The 21,339-nt window shown below is 38.7% G+C and overlaps 2 protein-coding genes across 8 annotated transcripts in view; one reads left to right on the top strand and one right to left on the bottom strand.

The window, feature by feature from the left end:
- Window positions 1-10,516, top strand: part of immp1l (inner mitochondrial membrane peptidase subunit 1) — a 173,762-nt gene extending 163,246 nt beyond the window's left edge. For all 4 annotated transcript variants that reach the window (XM_048545053.2, XM_048545054.2, XM_059652120.1 and 1 more), the window contains 2 exons: window positions 5,972-6,082; window positions 6,226-10,516. In XM_048545053.2, the coding sequence (XP_048401010.1) occupies window positions 5,972-6,082; window positions 6,226-6,285 (171 nt within the window). In that variant the 3' untranslated portion in view covers window positions 6,286-10,516. The remainder of the gene's footprint in view (window positions 1-5,971; window positions 6,083-6,225) is intronic.
- dnajc24 (DnaJ (Hsp40) homolog, subfamily C, member 24) overlaps window positions 6,203-21,339 on the bottom strand; it is a 99,592-nt gene continuing 84,455 nt past the window's right edge. For all 4 annotated transcript variants that reach the window (XM_048545056.2, XM_059652121.1, XM_048545057.2 and 1 more), the window contains exons 5-6: window positions 14,839-14,907; window positions 6,203-10,416 (exon numbers count right to left, since the gene is read on the bottom strand). In XM_048545056.2, coding sequence (XP_048401013.1) covers window positions 10,283-10,416; window positions 14,839-14,907 — 203 coding nt within the window. In that variant the 3' untranslated portion in view covers window positions 6,203-10,282. The remainder of the gene's footprint in view (window positions 10,417-14,838; window positions 14,908-21,339) is intronic.

The raw sequence follows: 21,339 nt of genomic DNA, 5'->3' as shown, positions 1-21,339 counted from the left end.
TTTTACTGTGCAGTGGATTCTGCAGTCAGTTTAATCTGACTTTGACAGGAAATAAGGTTATCTTGTTTTCTGCTGCATACCTGACAATCTAAGAAGACCAACAAAAACTGATCACAACTTCAGAGACTTACATAGCTTTTTGGGGGGTTAGTGCAGAGTTGATGGACTAAATAGCCTCTCTCTACACTGTAGGGATTCTTTTGAGAGTAGCTAAAGTGATCATTGCTCTCTTATACACAGAGGCATGAGTAATCATTGGAAATGAGGGAATGGTGAATATATTGTACAAATATTTTATGTTTTTGTCACAATAGAAGAGACAATTTATTCAACCCACTCAGACATGTTATGTCATACCTCTGGAACAGACAGGATTTGAAATTGGCCCTCTCGTCTAGAAGGAGGAATACTACCGCTCCACAGTAAGAACCTAAGATACAAGTTATATACTAGAAATAAAGGCTTATATGGGGATAAAAAGAATGAGGGAGTCAAGGTAATTAATAGCAGCAGAGAACAATTATTAGAATTAAAGGGATTAGAATCTGGCAATGCCATAATGTTATTCCCACTGGACTAATAATCCAAAAACCCAGGTACTGTTTTGGGCACCTTGGTTTGAATTCCACAATGAAGAAGTTGATTTTTTAAGAAGTTTTGGAAAAGTTTTTCCAAGTTTAATGGGAAATTTGCTATCCTTACCTGTCTGGCTGACATGTGACTCCACAGCCTAATAATAACTGACTCTTAACTGCCCTCTGAAATATCCTAGCAAGCCACTCAGATATATCAAACCACAGGAAAAACAGCCAATTACCACTTCATCTGTCTGTTGTCGATCATCAGTAAAGTGATAGAAGGGTCATCAACAATTGTATTGAACAATACTTGGTTGGCTTCAACCTGCTCACTGCAGGTTCTGTCAGGGCCACAACTCCTGATCTCATTACAGCCTTGGTCAAACTTAGACGAAAGAACTGAACTCCAGAGGTGAGGTGAGAATGATTGACCTTTTTTAGGTGTATTGGATAAATCAGGGTCATTGGGAATCTGGGGGAAAAAAAATTCCATTGATTGGCGTCGTACAAAGTACAAAGGAAGATCATTGTGGTTGTTGGAGGTCACACAACTCAGCTTCAGGACCTCTGTAGGAGTTCCTCAAGATAGTGTCCTAGGCACAACCATCTTTAATCACTTCAGTGATGACCTCTTCATTAGAGGGTTAGAAGTGAGGATATTCGTTGATGATTCCACAATGTTTAATACCATTCATGACTTCTTGGATACTGATGTGGTCTACATCTAATGCAGCAAGATCTGAACAATATCCAGGTTAAGCTAACAGGTGCCAAATAACATTCAGTTCACACAAGTGCCAAGCAATAAACATTTCCTGCAAGAGAGAATCTAACCCCCATCATTCCTTGACACTCAATTGCCATTGCTGAAAGCCCACTATCATCATTCTATGTTACTACTGACCAGAAACTGAAATACCCTTATAAATGCCGTGTTTACAAGAACAAGTCCCAGATTAGGAATTCTGAAGCTAACTTTCCTGCTAACACCTCAAAATGTTTCTACCATCTACAGGACACAGCTCAGAATACTCCTCAATTACCTGAATAAGTGCTGCTCAACAACACTCAGGAAACTTGACATCTTGCAGGTCAAAGCAGCCCACTTATTTGTGTTACAATCCCAATTGATGTTATTCCTGCTGAAGTCAGAGCCCAGACTAAAATCTTGCTTGACAGATCATATTTTGATTTTTCTTTGGTTTTAATAAGATGGTCTTATGAAACATAGTCAAATAAAATTGCAGATTTGATTCTAACAATAAAACAAGTTTATTATGCAAAAGAAAGTAAAATAAAAATGAAATAAATCAATTTGCATACAATATGCCTTTAAATACTTAAAAACGCATGATAAAAATATAATCCCATAAATCCCAAAAACACTCCTTTACAGATCCTTAAAACATTCTTTAATCAATCCCTGAAGCACCCTTTTACGGTAGTCACAACAGGAAGAATCTCTTTCTTTATCACCTTTATGGGCTTCATGTAATCGTATCCTCAACTCCCAATCTGCAGAATCTGATAGCTTTTTCCTGAAGACTTCATACACCTGAGCCTAAACATTCTCAGCTACAAATAAGTCTTTTGGATTTTACTCAAATACTCCTGGTCTGAAACTATCATGAAACTTCTTGATCTGAGATAATCTACGATTTAACAAATCAAAATAACTTCTCCCTTTTGCAGGAGCAACTGCTTTACACATCCGTAACAGCTTCAGTTAAGAATCTTTCAAAACACCCCCTAACTGAAACTAAAACTGAACGGTTTCTGTCCAAGGATTGGGCATTTTCCCCAAGCTATAAAAATGTTCAGAAAATTAATGATATTAACATCTTACATCACAATTGGCACAACATCCACAAATAGTCAATCAAGAGTTCTAGGGAAAAGGCAGGAAAGTGGAGTTGGTGATTATTAGATCAACCATGAACTAGCTGCATGGTGCAGCAGATTCAATGGGATTTACCCTACTCTGCTACCATGTCTTTTGACCTTATTTTCAAGAACAATTAGGGATGGGTAATAAATACTTGACCAGACAGCAGCAACTACATCCCATGAATGTAGAAGTTTGAACAGTAGTATACTTGAAGTTCTAAAAGTAATTGATAATAAGCCACTCAAAGGTTAATACAAAAGGCAAAGGTTGTTTGAACTGAGGGTAATATTGCAGCATGAATAGAGGATTGTTCAATGGACAGGAAGCAAAAAGTAGGGTAAAATATTGCATTTTCAACATATTGCAGGCTGGGACTGGTAGAGTGACACAGTTGTGGGGCCTCAGCTGAATCCAATTTTTGCCTCATATTGAAGAGACAGAGCTGTATATCAATGTTTGCTGAGGATATAAACCGAGGTAGATTGCAAGCTATGAGGAGGACACAGAAAGGCTGCAGAGACATATAGACGGATTAAGTGCGTAACCAAAAAGGACAGAGTATAATGTGGAGAAGTGTGTCATTATTTATTTTGGATGTAAGAATAGAGAAACAGAAATATTTTTTAAAAGGGATGAAACTTGTAAATGTTGATGTTCAGAGAGATTAGGTTACTCATACAAGGAACATAATGTTTGTATACAGCTACAGTGAACAACTAAGAATGCACCTGGATGATGCCCATTGTTCCAAAAGGATTTGGATGTAATAAAAAAAAGTTCTTCAATTGTACAGAGATTTGGGAAGACTGCACCTGAAATACTGAGAATAGTTTTGGTTTCCATATTTAAGCAAGTATATACTTCCATTAACCATTGACAAAAACTGCAAAGCAAAACAAAACAAAAGCTGACAACATATTTCAACTTACAGACAGAACTGCAGAAAAGGCTCTTGCTGAAAATTCGTGTTGGCAAAACATCACCTTTAACTTGCATTCCACATATTTTCTTTTTTTGGTACTTTAAAAGAATAATTCTGAAGGAATATGAATAATCATAAACATCACCTTAGAAAGCACAGTTAAATATTACTCAATCACATCCATCCTATCTTTATATCACAGGTTCTTGCTCCAAACTGATTAATTCTGATTCTATTTGCATGATTTTTCTTTCTGACTTTTTTCCTCATCCTTCTCATGTGCTTGTCTTTAACCAAACAACTCCTTGATTGCTGAGACACACAAGCTTGCTGTCATCACACTTTGAACCAGCTGATGAGCAAAATTAGTTTGGGTTGACTTATTGGCTTTTGCTCAGTATCTTTCTCAGGCATCCCAGGTGAAAATGGGACTGTCTCTAAGAGTTCAGATCAAACAGCTTAGGCAAGCAGCCTGTCAAAGCATCAACACATTGAATCACCTAAGACATGCTTATTTCAGGGTTACTACTGTGTACAATCCTTTCCTGATCCTATCTGTTCAATTTGGCACTATTGTAAATGTTATATCCATTAATTTTTTTTACATTTTGTCTGGAAATATGTTTGAATCACTTTTTGTTAAACATTGTCAGCCATTAGATGATTTGTATTCATCAGCTTCCCGGGGTTGGCTTAAGAAGTAATCCATTTTTGACTGTCTAAAAGTTGATGTCAATCATTAATTTAGAATTAATCTTGATTTTTAAATCAGTTTGCAATTTGACCAATAACAGTTTCCATGTAGGCATTTATAATACCGTAGTGCCTTAGTTCCAAACTGAGCGCAACAATATAATCTTTAGGGCTTTGTTGCACAGGCCAAATGTATAGTTTTAACCCAACAGGATCTAAAGACATGTCCTTGTGAGCTGACTGGGCCTGTTTCATTGTACCTGGGAAGCCCAATATAAGTTTAAATCAATGTTCCCATTAATTTGGAGACATCTCAAATTTCCAATTCTAACAATTGTTTGTGTTCTGATTTATCTTCTTGTGAGGCAATATCCCATTCCAAGTCCTGATGCTCATGAACTTCAAACAGAATCTGTGAGCAAAGGAAAAAAAAACAAATAGAACTGACATCTGGGTTCACAGGTTTGAACTTGTTTAATTAATTTTCTTCCTATTATATTTGTACAGAAGTGACAACTTCTATAGGAGAAGTCTAAATATCATTGTTGACTGTTTACGGTTGCAGTTTGAGACAACTAATTCGTCAGTGACTCACTCCTCTGCAAATAAAAGACAAAGTACTAACATAAGTTAATCTGCACAGGAAATAATTCATCTATGACCCCTTTCCTCTTTCAATTGGCCACACAGAATCTGTTGCAACTGTCACTGTGAGATACAGAGCTGCATTATAAACAAAGTGGTTCAGATGATCTGAACTTAAACTAGGGAATGAAGTTTAATATCAGAACATGAATTGTACTCAAAATATTAAATGACAATATTTTAGCTGTGTCATCCATCTGAACTATACTTGCCATAATGAGGGCTAAAGATGGCATAAGTTGTCTTTCCTACCTTGGCCACTCAAACTAGAATTTGCTGCATATCTTAATCATATAGTTTTTTAGTTTTAAGATAAGTATGTGTAAATTGAATCACAATTAACACAGTGTTCTTGTCCTTGTTAAGATGTCCCTAGGTCATTTTAAGAAATTTCAGCAATTTTTGAACAAGATACTTGTATGTTAAATTCTTGGATGTGGAAGAATAACAGCTGCTAATAACAGTTAGTCTGACGAGGCCTGGTACCTGAATGGCCTGTAAATGAAACACCTTCCCCACTAGAAGCATAAAAGGTTATATGCTCATTTAAAAAAGGGCAGAAGCTCCACGAGAATTAAATGGCCTTAAAGGTCACCTCCTTGACATGTTCAGCAGTAGATTCATCAGGTACAGTCCTTTGTTTATCAGCATCCAAGGTCATTATTTTATAGTCTAACTTTGCAAGTTGGAATCTAGCCTGCTGCTGATGCTGAAGGCACCACCCAATTTATGCAGCCAATTTGAAAATGCCACAGTCAAGGCTATGAATTTGCCTTGCTAACTGTGTTATCATAGAATTAAGACTTGCCATACCCAGAGACATACGAGGCATATTGAAACACATTTACATCAGTTTTCTGCAGCTTATTTTTTACTGGAACCGGTCACTGTCCTGAAACAAAAGCATATAACTTGAGGACAGCCACTTCACACCAGACATGGCTGGCTAGGAATCTTATTCGCTTTTAGCACATGGTGTAAGTACTTTGGAAGGATTTGAAACTTGCTAATAAACATCTTTGCCCATCTTACGAACACTATTTTGGTGATCATTAAGGAGATTGGCACTCGAACCTGGAACTCTTGGCTCAGAGCCAAGGTACTTTATTCACCATGTCACAAGACCTCCACTGTTATAACATACTTAGTATAAGTATGCAAAAATAATATCATTTCCATGTATTTTTTCAGTTGTACTTGTACACTTTTGAAATATTAATATTTTTATGAAATGTTTCTCTTTAGGTACCAAAAGGTCATGTTTGGTTAGAAGGTGACAATCTACAAAATTCCACAGATTCCAGAAACTATGGACCTATTCCTTATGCCTTGATTCGTGGTCGAGCATGCTTTAAGGTAAACAATGGCAGCAGTCCAAGATGCTTTGTTTACAATGGGATCACTTAATTATCAGATACACAGATCATAATGAAGGAGAAACAGTAAACAGGTGAATAATAAGGACACAGTCATACTAAATGTTCATTTTTATTTTGTAGATTTGGCCACTGCACGAATTTGGTTTCCTGAAAGAAAGCCCAAACAGCACTTCTTCGTGATGAATTAAATAGACGGCAATGGTTTAGCTCTTAGTCAAACAGACATATTTAAACGAAAAACAAGTCCAAACCAGATGTTTTTCAAACAGCAACTTTACAAGCACTGAATAAAGTGGTGATTTTTGACCACAATATGCTGTAATCAGAACTATTCACAATAATAAAGACAAAGAATTGCTACAAGAAGAAAATATGAAATGCTCAAGAGGTGTTGGAGAAGCTGAGGATCACCTATCGATAGGGAAACAGATTTTGTATACCTTTATCCCCATTATTGCATGACAAAAGTGAAACCAAGAACAACCACAACGCCCTGGCACTGTAGTCCTATACAAGGACATTATTGAACCAGTTAGGTTTTTATGATAATTACAATTTTATATTCATTTTGTTACAAATACCTTTATAGTTACAGTTTGTTAAAACTGTATTCAAATTTTCAAATCCTTGAGATGGGACTTAAATTCCTGTTTTCTGAATTATTATCGCAGACCTGTGGCCTACTTATCCAGTAACACAACAACATAACTGTCCACTCTTTGGAAATGTTACATATGCCACTATTGGCGGAGATCCTGGGGAAATCAACTGCAAATCGCAGGTGAAAAATGTATTGTTTATATTGAACTGGTGCTGGAAAAAAAAATGCCAGAACTTAATGCCTGACCAGAAAAGAAGTGTGTTTTCAACTCACATTCTGCACAGATTGAGGGGTCAGGATGCCTTATCCAATCTTCCTGTCATTTTTACGATGAGTATTTCCCACAATTCAAAATTCCCACCTTCAGTTTTTTAAGATTTGATTTCTTCAATTATGAACCTTTTGCTATTTATGATACCAAACCATATCTTTTGGAATATAAGCTGCTAAAACCACTTGTAATGAATGTTGAAATCAGCAATAATGCATATCTTGTCTGTGTGAGATTACTATTGCTCCAAGCTAGACTTCCAATGTCTGGCTGGAACCTCGCTCAGAAAGCAAGAACAAGTCTACAGATACTACTGCATTGTTGGGTTGAATAAGCTGGCTCATTCTTGCCCCCAACCATAAAATCGCACCAAAGTGACTGTGGCAGCAACGTTTGTACCTGTCAGGAGTGGGTTCGGCATCGTTAGCTTTATTTCATCAACCTGCTTCTGATTGTTCTCATCAGTACAGGAAACCTTTACTTTGAATGCTGTACGTGCTCTAATTATATTTTCTTCCATATGACGTGGAAGCATCTAGCTATGTAAAGGATTTGTACTGCATTATTGTAGGCATTCATGCATACCATATCTTACAATGCCTCCATACCTAATACAGTGCCAAATTTGCTCAGTTGGATACCACTGTCTAAAATGTTTAATTTCAGATACCAAAACAGTTACTAAAACTCAGTTGACATCAACTAGTTTATCTCATTAATGAATGACTGCACTTGCGATTGTCAGATTTACCTCGTAAAGAATGAGACCAAACTCAATGGGCTAAATGGCTTCCTTCTGTCCAATAAACCCCTGTTAGTCAATGTCTTTTGTTTTGGTGACAGAACACCCACAACATTTCAAATTTCTGTATTTTGTAGATTTAGAAACTGAACTGTAGAAAATTGTGTTGAACTGCAACAAAATATTCATTATATTCAAAAAGATATATTTTCTTACTGACAACTCCTGGTTGAGGAGGAACGACAATAATTGTCTTGACAACGGCAGATTTTATATTGCATTTAGTCAGCTGAAACTTCCAAGTTGTATTTGAAATGTGTTACAGCTCTGTTAGAGGCTATTAATATTTAAAGAGAAATCCAAATACCTTGTGATTAACTGATTGGCATATGCCAATGTTATTTACAATAACATTGAAGTAAAGCAAGGATTATTAACTTAACACACATAGTTATAAAGTGCAATGTTATTGCCTGAGTTACACATATTTCCGACTACCCCAACCCTCCCGAGGCTTCCCTCATACATGGGGAGAATTTTAAAGGTAAATTTAGTTTTTTTTTAAGGACCAACTCAAGATCTGCCTGAGTTCTCTGGAATTCACTAATTTTCCTCAGTGTTCCAGCTATTCTTCAAAGTGACATTTTGTGGGAATCCGTCCATTAACTTATAGGCAAAATGACTAAGGTCAACTCTTTTTTGATCTTATGACAGTGGATGGTTCAGTTCCTTTTTCTGGTTGCTATCAGATACACAACTGCCTTGTAACAGCCATTCAAGCTAACTGAGTCGACTGCTTTATGCAATAAGGCTCTATCAAGACCAATGTAGATTTATTTCACTTGCTTCAAGCTAAGCAAATATTCCAGCTTCTTTCTTTGTCACGTTTCTCAAACTGCATTCAAGTCCCTACCGCTTTCCATGGAGCAAATGATAACAATTGGCCCGCATTTAGAAAGATACAAAACAGTTCAAAGAAGGGTCATTGGACCCAAAATGTTAATTCTGCTTTCTCTCCATTGACACTCCAAGATCTGCTGGGGTTTTTTTCCCTAGCAATTTCCATTTTTGTTTTTGATTTCCAATTTCTGCAGTTTCTCATTTTTTTCATAAGAAAAGAACATTCTAAGCTCCAGAGCCCATCTCTTTGATAATGTGGCATGCTTTAGGCATGTTCTCAAATAGAAATTCAAACTTCATCTTCACCACAATAGTTTAACTATGTGAATAATTAAACTGCTAATGGATGCGATTAGCCACTGTCTACACGTGACATATCAAGTAACCCCCTTTGGTTTTATCTTCTTTTGATCTGGGAACTATCAACATAATTCAAATCTCTTATTGAGTTAGGATAGATTTTCACACTCCAATAAGCCAAGATGGAAGTTCTCCGTTATCTACTGCTGTAACTCTCAGCTTTGCAAACATAAGCATAGATTAGCTTTTAACTGTAAGTAGCTCCAAGATTGTTTGAATTGCATTCACTTAAGATGCAAATTAATTTTTTAATCAGATGCTCCATTTGCGTTACATTGCACACAATTCCAAAAACTAAAAGTTTATATTCTAAAGAGAAAGAATTTTGAACTAGATATTTGGAACAAATGCATTTTCCTCAAATGTAGATGACAGGCAGACAAGTAATAAGAGATTAGTGTTGAAAATGTATGTTGTGTTTTCTGGGAAGTTAGAATGTGAGCAGCAGCAGGATTGGTTGTGACACTGAGGAGAAAGAATGGTGACTGCAGATGCCATTTCATGGCAATTTCAACTTTAAATTAAAAAAAATCAATGAATCAGTGCTTAGCTTATTAATTTATAAATAGCACTGAAATGAATAATTTTGCGACGTTCCTGTTTGTAAGACATAGTACAAGTCAGATTAAAATCAATAAAGATTTTTTTAAATTAATGGATAACCATAAACACTTGAAACATATTTTTTTTAAAAATTATAATTTAGATAAACAAGATTATTCATCCTTTGTACACTTCACCAACGTCCATGCTCACAGCTCAGACACTGACCCGAAGCATAGAGAAATTTCTTCTCTGTCATAAGACTTTGTCAGACTCTGGCTGAATATTTCCTCCAACGTCACATTACTGCATGCTTCCTTGCCATAATTATTTTATAAATACAAACTGGTCCCATTATTTATCCTTCAGTTGCTTAATACGACATCAGTCACTCCTGAGCATTTGCAAAAACAATTGAGAGGCTGAGATAACAAGGTGTAGAGCTGGATGAACACAGCAGGTCAAGCAGCATCAGCGGAGCTAACGTTTCGGGCCTGGACCCTTCTTCAGAAATGGGGAGCCTGTTCAATTTAGGCTCATGCAATTTTAAAGTTATGCCACCATGTTACTAAGACTTGCACTCTGACTTTTTGTTTTAACTCAACTGATGCAATCATTCAAAGTAAGCTTCAGCTAGGCAGCTTCATAAATCCGTACTTCTTCACAGTCAGCATTTCTAACATTCATTCTGTGTGACAGCTGCTAAACCTCTGCAGATGATACATAAAAGTAAAGTCAAAGAAAATTCAACTGAAGTATATCAACTTGTGTTCACAATCTCTATGCTGAGAGAGCAAGTATTGCAACAAAGGAGAAATACATTTTCTTCTGCCTCTTCTTTGGAAAGAACATATTCACCACCACATCGACAATCGTACGTGTAACACTGATCAGCTTAAAAGGAAAACGTAGACTGATTAGTATTTCTGTATTGCATAAATCAATCAACTTTTTACAATGTCTGTACATTATTAAAATATAATGTATCATTACATCAGAGTTTTGTCATTAAAAATGTGTGCATTTCTAGTGATTTTAAATTCAATAGTGGAGTATTATTAACTACACACATGCTTCAGTGTTACTTTAATTTAAGATTAAACCAACTATTTACTAATTTGGTACATTGTACAAGCTGGAGCAGAGATTCAAACCGTCAACCGCTTAATCACCAAGATCACTTGCTTTCATCCATGTAAAAGTGCTTTCTGATCTTACCCCAAGCTGCCAGTGGAAACTTCAAACCTGACTAAACCAAAGCTCTTGTTCCTTTGACCCAACATCAATGAACTCCAATTTCTCAGGACAAGTAGACGTACAAATACAGATAATGGACGAAAAACACTTTGGCTAAAATTCTGCTGTTCCAAGTCACATTAATATTCCACAATTTTAGATTCCCATATAGTCTTATATCACTTCATCTGTGCAACCTCCTCTAGTCTTGCATTTTCTGCTTCCCCAACTTCAGGAATACTGGTTCATTTGACTCTATCCTTGTGTACACCATCTGTCTCCCAATCTTTGGTGTCCAACCTTCAGCCAGACTTTGGTCTCTGGAATTCTCTCCCAAAGCTTTCAAACTTGCTCATTTAAAAAAAAATCTCAAATTCTCCTTTATCAATATTCTAATTTTGAGTCATTTATTCTCTTGTTTAGCTTCCTGTCTTCTCACGGTCCACTTTCTAAAATGCAGCTGGACATTTATTACATGGATGCTGTACAAGTTATCTGCATTGAGTGTTGTGGTAGCACTAGTATTGATGACGTCTCTATAATTAAGACACGGCCGTATAATTACAAGTTGCAGGTGGGATGATTACTGGTGCTATATTGCTGGTGCTATTCTCTGTTTGAATGAACTATTAAACAATCTCAATTTAAAAACTGTGATCAAACCTAAGCCATGTAAAAATATCAAAAAATGCATCTCAAACTGTATATTCACAACACTAATCACCCAAGATGCATTGCAAGCAGAGATCCCACTACTAGAAGAGAATACTAATAACAGAAAATGTCTGCGCCTTCCACACATTGCTCTGGAAAGTGCTTAAAAAGAAATAATAATTGGCAAAGAGGCAAGTACATGATAACCTACACAAAAATCAAATTACATGATCTGAATTTTTTCTCTTGCAGAGTTGGGTCATTTCCTAGTCTACAAACCCTTCCTGACAGTAAATACCACACAGCTTGAAATGTGAGTTCTGGCATGGTCGAGCTCACTGGGATTCAGGGTGGGTGACCCCAAAATGGGCTGCTGACTTATGCCAAATTTGGTGCTTTTGCATTTTGAAGATTTTTATTTAAGAAGAAAGATATGAAACTGTTCTCCAGATTGCACCCTCAATAGCGTGGCGTACTCCCATGTCGACAGGGAACATTCAATGAGATACAAAGCTAATATCTAAATCACTTTGCTATTGAACTAACTTCCCACCGCATGTCCTCCGCGTTGATTACAATGTCAAGTACAGTTGCTGTATTAAATGTTGCATCACATAATGCCCACATTGAGTTTTTTTAAGCAGTCTTTGAACTTCCCAAATCACATCCTATTGAGTAGGAGATTTTGTCATTTTTGTTATTAGTGCAGCAGCCATTTTCCATATATCATCACGTGGAGGAAGACTGAGCATGGCAAGGGTGCAAATGGACTCTGGATAGATTTCAATGTTCATCACAAAGAGTGGCTCCGCAATAGCACTGCTGATTGAGATGGTCAGGTCCTAAAGACATACCTGCTAGAATGGCTCTACAGCAGGTGATGAGGTAAGAAACGAGGGAAAAACTTACATGATCTCATCCTTACCAATCTGCCTGCTGAACGCGCATCTTGTCCATTACTGTATTGGTTAAGAGTGACCACCATACAATCCTTGTGAAGACACTTTAACTTTCAGAGTACGCTGTGCCATGTTGTATGGCACTACCACAATGCTAAATGGGACAGACTTTGAACAGATCTCGCAAGTCAAGATTGGGCATCATGAGGCACTGTTGGCCATTAACAGAGCAGAATTCTAATCCAACACAAACTGCAATCTCATGGACCAGCATATCTCCACTCAACCATTAACATCAAGCCAGGGGATCAACCCTGGTTTAATAGAGTGGAGGGCATGCCAGGAGGAGCACTGAGCATACCTAAAAATAAGGTGTCAACCTGGTGCAGCCAACAAATAGGACCACTTGCACACCAAACTGCATAAGCAGCAAGTGATAGATAAATCTAAGCATTCCACAACCAATGACTCAGATCTAAGTTCTGCAATCCTGCTGCATTAAGTCATGAATGGTGGTGAACAATTAAACAGCTCACTTGAGGAGGAGGCTCCACAAATATCCTCATCTTCAATGATGGAAGAGCCCAACATATCAGTGCAGAAGATAAAAATGAAGCACTTGCAACAACTTTCAGCCAGAAGTGCCATGTTCATGACCCATCTTGGCCTCCTTCAGTGATCCCCAGCATCACAAATACCAGTCTTCAGCCAATTTGATTCACTCCATGTGATATTAAGAAATGGTTGGAGTCACTGGGCACTGCAAAGGCTATGGGCCCAGACAACATTTTGGCAATAGTACTGAAGACTTCTGCTCCAGAACTTGCCACTCCTTTAGCCAAGCTCTTCCAGTACAATTATAATACTAGCTCCTACCTGACAATGTGGAAAACCACCCAGGTATGTTCTATACACAAAAAGCAGGACAAATCCAACCCAGCAAATTACCATCCCACCAGTCCACTCTTGAACATCAGTAAAGTGATGCAAGGTGCCATAAATAGCATTATCAAGCAATACTTGCTCAGCAATAACCTGGCTATTAACACCCAGTTTGGATTTCGCCAGGGTTACTCAGCCTTGTTTCAAACATGGAGAAAAGAGCTAAATTCCAGAGGTGAGGGAAGAGTAACAGCCTTTGACACATTCGACCGAGTGCGGCATCATGGAGACCTAGCAAAAGTGGCATCAATGGCTATGGTTCGAGTCATATCTAGCACATATGAACATAGTTGTAGTTGTTGCAGGTCAGTCAACTCAGCTCCAGGACATCTCTGCAGGAGTCCCTCTGGACAGTGTCCTAGATCCAACCATCTTCAGCTGCTTCATCAATGACCTTCCCTGTATCATAAGGTCAGATGTGAGGATGAGCTCCAATGATTGCACCATTCATGACTCCTCAGATGCTGAAGCAGTCCATGTTCAAACACAACAAGATCTAGCCAATATCCAGATTAGGGCTGACAAGTGACAAGTTTCATTCATCTAAATGTCAGGCAATGACCATCTCCAATATGAGACAATCTGCCCCCCACCCATTGACATTCAATGGTGTTACCACCAGCGAATCCACCACTATCAACATCCCAGGGATTATCACTGAACAGAAACTCAACTGGACTCACCATATATACACAGTGACTACAGGAGCAAGTCAAAGGCTACAAGTATTGTGGTGAGTAACTCACCTCTTGACTCCCCAAAACCTATTCATCATCTAAAGCACAAGTCAGGTGTGTGATGGAATACTATCCATTTCCCTGGATGGGTGCAGCTTCAACAACACTAAAGCAGCCTGACACCATTCAGCCAACACAGTCCATAACATCCATAAGCATCCATGCCCTCCACCACTGATACTCAGTAGCAGTATCTAGGAGATGCACAGCTGAAATTCATCAAAGATCTTTAAATAGCATCTTCCTCGCCCACCAATTCTATCTAGAAGGTCAATGGCAGCAGATACATGGGAACACTACCACCTGCAAGTTCTCTCCAAGCCAATTATCACTGTGACTTAAATGTATATATTACCATTCCTTCATAGTCGCTGAGTCAAAATTCTGGAATTCCATCACTAAGGGCAGTGTGGGTACAGCTCAGGGATTGCAACAGTTGAAGAAGGCAACACACCAATACCTTCTCAAAGGCAGTAGCAGCAAGTGATAAAAGCTAGCCAACCAGTGACACTCATGTCTCACAACTAAATTTTTTATAAAATCAAGAAGCCATAACAGAAATTAAATAAGCAATCAATTCATTAGTTGAGTCCAAGAAAATGAACCAGGGCGCAGAGAACTCATTTACTTTGTTCAAATCTTACAATTCCACCTGAACCAACAGCATGTCTCATCTGAAGGATGGGAACTCAGACAATGAAACACACCTGCAGTGCTGCACTAACCTATCATCCTGAATGGTGTATGCAATCTACAATTCACAACCTTGACCATTGCCATTTATATCAATAGTTTCAGAACCTTCCCAACACCAGTTACTGTCCAGATATACCAGATCCAATTCTTACCTGCAATCCAGTGCATGTCTTCTAAGGAGACTTGTGCATCAACTGGCCATTTCTGTGACATGGTCACTTCTGAAACATAAGAAAGGGCAGTTAATTTCATCAAGAGACAGTAATAGTTAATTTTGAAAGAATATGCCACATTTTCAAATAATTAATTTTCCTTGAGTCCTTTTTTGAGATAAAATTCTTTTTAACGTAGAATGTAGAGAACAGAAACAGAGCACAGCTCAACTTGGTCTATGCCAGCATTTATTGCTCCACAAAGCATTTCAATCCCATCAACATTTACTTCTTTGTCCCTCGTGTAATTATCTAGGTCCTCCTTAGATGCATCTATCTATGCTAGTTGCTTCACCTACCGGCAGTAATATAACCACTGGTTAAGGAAATCTCTCCTGAGTTCCTTATTGAATTTATTAGTGAGCATCTTACCATCTGTACATACAGTCCTCAGTTTTGATCCCTGCTGCCATCCCCACCCCATGTAGAAATACCTTTCCTACATTTTGCAAACTCATATCCTAATTGCTCTGTCAAGAACCCCCCGACATCCCCCAGCCTTTCATTTGCTATGGGGGAGAAGCCGAAGCGTACTCAGTTTGATTGAAAGTAAAATCACATCTTGTGTCATTACTGCCGGACTGACATATACAATCTGAATCAGCTCAACAAAGGAGGTCTGCTTGCTCCAGGCACCTGCTAACAAACTGTCTTGTAATTTACTGCATAACAGATCAGAACGTACAAACTGGTGCAGAAGTAGACCATTCAGGCCGTCAAACCTGCTCTGTCATTCAATGCGATCATGACAGATGTTTTTCGTCTGACTTCCTTATTCACATTTATCTCCAAAATTCTGATTCCCCATCTATCTATCTATCTGTGCCTGAAAAATGTTCAATGACCTGACCTCCACTGTCTCCTGAGGCAAAGTTTTAGAGATGCCCAAACCTCACAGAGTAAATTCATTGTTAGCTACACTGAAATGGTGACCCATAATTTTTAACAGAGACCCTAAGTTCTGGATTCACGGGCAAGAGGAAATGTTCTTTCCACATCTACCTTGTCAAGATCATCCAGGATCATCTGTGACCATGCAATCTCTCTTCAGTACTGCCCTTGGGTATTAGACAAGGTCTTATGCTCCAGGTCTGCAGTGGAATATAGTCAGTTGATTCTAAATAAGGACAGAGCTATGGGCAACATTCTGACTTGCTGGTTCCACTGCTTTTGGTCACTTACATAAATGATATGGATGTAAACGTAGAGGAGGTATGGTTAGTAAGTTTGCAGATCACACCAAAATTGTAGTGGTGTGGTGAACGGCATAGAAGGTTACCTCTGAGTACAATGGGATCTTGATCAGATGGGACAATGGGCCAAGGGGTGATAGATGGAGTTTAATTTAGATAAACTTGAGGTGCTGCATTTTGGGGCAGGACTTATACGTTTAATGGTAAGGTACTGGGGAGTATTGCTGAACAGAGAAACCTTGGAGTGCAGGATCAAGTTTCCTTCAAAATTGAGTCGCAGGTAGATAGGATAGTGAAGATGATATTTGGTATTATTGCCTTTACTGGTTAGTGCATTGAGTATAGGAGCTGGGAGGTCATATTGCTGCAGTACAGGACGTTGGTTAGGCCATTTTGCAAATACTACATGCAGTTCTGGTTTCCCCGCTGTAGGAAAGATGTTGTGGTACTTGAAGGGGTTCGGAAAATATTTACAAGGATGTTGCCAGGGTTGGAGGGCTTGAGTTATAGGGAGAGGTTGAATAGTCTGAGGCTATTTTCCTGGAGTGTCAGATGCTGAGGGGTGACCTTTATAGAGGTTTATAAATTCATGTGAGGCACAAATGTGGAAAATAGACAAGGACTTTTCCCCAGGATAGGGGAGTCCAAAACTAGAGGTCATAGGTTGAAGGAGAGAAGGGAAAGATTTAAAAGGGACTATAGGGCAATTTTTTTCACACAGAAGGTGATGCATGTATATGGAATGACCTACCAGAAAAAGTAGTGCAGGCTGGTACAATGACAACATTTAAAAGGCATCTGGATGGGTATATGAATAGAAAGGGTTTAAGACGGATATGGACCAAATGCTGGCAAAGGGGACTAGATTTTTTTAGGATATCTGGTCAGCATGGACAAGTTGCTTCCAGGCTGTAAATCTCTATGACTCAATGACAGCATTACTGTCTTTACTGTCAATGGCAATACAAGATATCTTCCACATAAAAGGTCCTCATTTACTCAACTTACACAATATCCACTTTGGAATCGGTTCTCATTGTTTTCGTTTCATAATGTTCCTGTTAAGGCATTAATTATTTTAATTACATTAAATATTCTACATAAACCCAAGTTTTTTTTGGAATAGAAGCACAAGCTTAGTTCCAATACATAAAAGAAACAAAGCAAAAGATATGGATGAAAAGAGAAATCCAGGAGTTGTAAGCCCTCAGAGTGCAAGGCTGGGGGACTTAACAGTGAAACAAAGAAGGCCAGTAGATGTGATCAGAAATAATGGGAACTGCAGATGCTGGAGAATCCGAGATAACAAAGTGTGAAGCTGGATGAACACAGCAGGCCAAGCTGCATCTTAGGAGCACAAAAGCTGACGTTTCGGGCCTAGACCCTTCATCAGATGAAGGGTCTAGGCCCGAAACGTCAGCTTTTGTGCTCCTAAGATGCTGCTTTGCCTGCTGTGTTCATCCAGCTTCACACTTTGTTATCTAGGCCAGTAGATGTTTTGGCTTTATGGAAAGCAGCATAAAGTACATTAATAAATTTACAGAAGACATGAATTGGATTACAAGTAACAAATTGAGCATAAGTTTGGCAGATAACCATATAAACTGCACTGCACAGATCCACCAGACTGATGCCAGAGATTGGAAATTCATGTTCTAATCAGATGTATCAGTATTACAGTTGAGTAACAGTAACTACATAGTCATGAGGGAGGAGTTGGCCAGGGTTGATTGGAAAGGGCCCTTGCAGGGAAGATGTATGAGGAGTGGCAGGAGTATTTGGGAATAATTCAGGTGACACAGCAGAAATTCATCCCAAGGAAGAAAATACATAGACATGGGAGGACAACACAATCATGGCTGGAAAGGGAAGTCAGGAACAGTGTAAAAGCTTAAACAAAAAACATACAAAGTGGTGAAGATTAGTGGGAAGCCAGAGAATTGAGAAGCCTTTTAAAAAAACAGAAAAGAACAACTCAAACAACAATAATTGAGAAGAAGAGGAAATAGAAGAATAAGCTACCTAGTAATATAAAAAATAGATTGCAAGAGTTATTTTTAAAGATATTTAAAAGGTAAGAGTGACGCAAGACAGAGTACATTGGACTGCTAGAAAGTGAGGCTAGAGAAGTAGTAATGGGAAACAAAGAACTGGCAGAGGAACTGAATAAGTAATTTGCATCAGTTTTCACAGTGGAAGGCATCAGCAGCATACTTCAAGGAAGTTAGGAAGCAGAGGTAAGTGTAGTAGCTATCATGAAGGAGGATGTTTTGGGGAAGCTGAATGGTCTGAAGGATGGAATACACCCAGCGTTTTGAGGGAGATAGCTGCAGAAATTGCAGAGTCATTGTTGATGATTTTTTATGAATCACTAGAGTAAAGGAGGGCTGAAAAATTGGTAACATAACATCCCTTTTTATGACGGGAGGTATACAGGAGATAGGAAACCACAGGCTGGTTAGCCAGTCCTTGGTCGTTAGTAAGATTTGAGAGTCCATTATTAAGAATGAGATTGTGGATTACGTGCAAGTGCATGGCAAAATAGGGCCGAGTCAGCATGGCTTCATAAGTGTATAAGAATAGTAAGGGACCGTGTATGCAGCCTTGTAGGGCACTGATGTTGAGGATTTTTGTGGAAGAACTGTCATCTATCCTTACTGGTTATGACATGTGGGCCAGGAAATTGATTATACAGTTGCAGAGGGGGAGCAGAGTCCTAGAGTTTGGAGATGAGTTTTGATCGAATTTTGGTGTGGAAGGTATAGAGAGAGTCAATAAATAGGAGTCTGACTTCTATGTCCTTGTTATTTAGATGTTCCAGGGATGAGTGTTGGGCCAGAGAGATGGCGTCTGCCATGAACCTATTGTGATGATAGATGAATTGTAGTTGATTAAGAAAATCTGGGAGGCTGGAGTTGATAGCCTCTCTAAGCATTTCATAATGATGGAGGTCGGACTCACTGAGGTAGTCATTAAGGCACGTTGCCTGATTATAAACCAAATGCTGTTGTAAGAGGGTTGATCACTTTCAGAAAATGTGCCATCGCGGTATACATGCACAAAGAAGCAAAAGATCAAAAAGCGATACATGGTAGAACAGTCTCTACTACAAGATAAAATCAAACTTTTCTTAAGGGACCCAAACCAAACATTTTATCACGTTGACCAATGTGTAAATGGGTATATCATGGATTTCAAGTTGGACACAAGATCAAATGTTATCAAATCAGCAAGCTCAATTATCAAGGCACTACTTACAGCCAGAAGTTCAATTACACAGTTCAGGGAACACTGCATTTAAGGTAGGAAGGTATGCTATAAGTAATTGTCCACCACAGAGGAAACCAAATATTAGAAGATGAGAAACAGAGATTGGTGGAGAAACTCAGAAGGTCCAGCAGCAACTGTGGAAAGAAAACAGTTAACATTTCAAGTTCAGTGAACCTTCTTCAGAACTGCTGACTGGTAGGAAAACGTGATATATATGCTAAAACAGGGGGTGGTGGGAGGGTGGAATAAAGAAGTAAGTAATAGTCAGAGAACACAGCCCAGACGACGAGGTGTTAGGCAGATAAAGAATGGAGAATAGTACGCCGAGGAAGAAGAGCTGTCTGCAAAAATAACCCTAAACTTCCAGCTGTTTGCCAATTCAACGCAGCACCATGTTCCCTGGCCAACATTTCTGTCTCAGACTTGCTGTAAGTGCTCCAGCAAGGGTCAGTGCAAGCTGGAAGAACAGCATCTAATTTTCCACTTGTAGACTTCAGGGCTCAATATTAATTTCAATAATTTTAGGGCATAAACAGCTTATTTGATGTCCTTTACTTATCCCTACATCACAGACCCTGGCATCAGGGCAGCGTGGTGGCTCAGTGATTAGCAATACTGCCTCACAGCACCAGGGGCCTGGGTTCAATTCCAGCCTTGGGTGATGTCTGTGTGGCACTGCATGTTCTACCAGTGTCTGCAGGGGTTTCTGCACTGTGCTCTGGTTCAAAATCCACAGTCCAAAGATGTGCAGTTTAGGTGAATTGGCTATGCTAAATTGCTTGGTAGTGTTGAGGGATATGCAGGCTCAGAAGTTAGCCATGCTCAATGCAGGGTTATGGGGATGGATCTGGGTGGGATGCCGTTTGGAGAGTCAGTCTACACTCAATGAACTGAATGGCCTCTATCTGCATGGTAGGGATTGTGCTTTCAGCACAACCAACTCATTTACACCTACTTGTGGTCTCCATTATCAGCTCTTTTTTCTCCTTGGCTTACCATCATCCATTCCTTTCTCTGCCTGTCTTTCTCTCCCGCCAAGCTCCATCTCTGCCTCTGCCTATCGTATACTCTGTCTCGCTACCCCTCCCACCACCATGTCTTAGCCTCAATACCATCTTTTCTTAGTTTCCATCAGTTCTAAAGAAGGGTTCACTGGACCCAAAATATTAACATCCACAGATGCTGCCAGACCTGCTGAGTTTCTCCAGCACTTTGCACTTTTTGCCAGATTTCCAGAATCCCTAGTTCTTTGTTTTATATTAGAAAACTAATGTGTATCTCACAACAAAGAATTTTCACTCCCCAGTAGCAGGATGCGTATTGACCTCAATCTCATTCAAAAGGCAGAAGAGGTTGAGCAACTAAAGGTCAAGGAAAGCTGGCAGAAAATTTTACTGGATTCTATAAACTTCTGGCCGAGTCTAAATAAAAGCAGAAATTCCTAAGATTAGTTACATTGGAATAAAAACCAATTGTTTCATGACAAAAAATGGAAAACTGTAACTATAGTGCTGTGGCTGAAATATTTTCCACTGCTATCAACACATTCCAAATGGGAACAAAATTTGATAAGAAGCACAAGCAAAAGAGGCAACAACTGAATAGCAAAGACCACTTGACGCCATGTATAGCGATTGGTAGACAATAGAAGAATCTGTAACTAAATTAAGTCGTATTGCTACAATGTACAGTGATTAACTACTACTCCAAATTTAAGTGTAACATGAGGGGCTTAAGTAATTAAGAAAAGACAAGTTCAAATAAAATCTTCAACTTCCTCATCTTCCAAAGAAGAATCCCTAATAAGCTGGTTTCATCAAGAATTCAATGGCTGAGAAGAAAGCAGGAAACCTAAAATTTTCAATAAGTTCAGTAAACCTACTTATTTTAGTACAGATCTACAGGCAGATTCAGAGCCAAATTCCACCAACAAAATGTGAAGATTTGATGCATAAAATGCCACATTCAATACTACTAA

This window comes from Stegostoma tigrinum, chromosome 17 (genome assembly GCF_030684315.1).
Source record: "Stegostoma tigrinum isolate sSteTig4 chromosome 17, sSteTig4.hap1, whole genome shotgun sequence".
Lineage (NCBI taxonomy): Eukaryota > Metazoa > Chordata > Chondrichthyes > Orectolobiformes > Stegostomatidae > Stegostoma > Stegostoma tigrinum.
The sequence above is the reverse complement of the archived record's forward strand: the minus strand, read 5'-3'. Positions and strand labels throughout refer to the sequence as shown.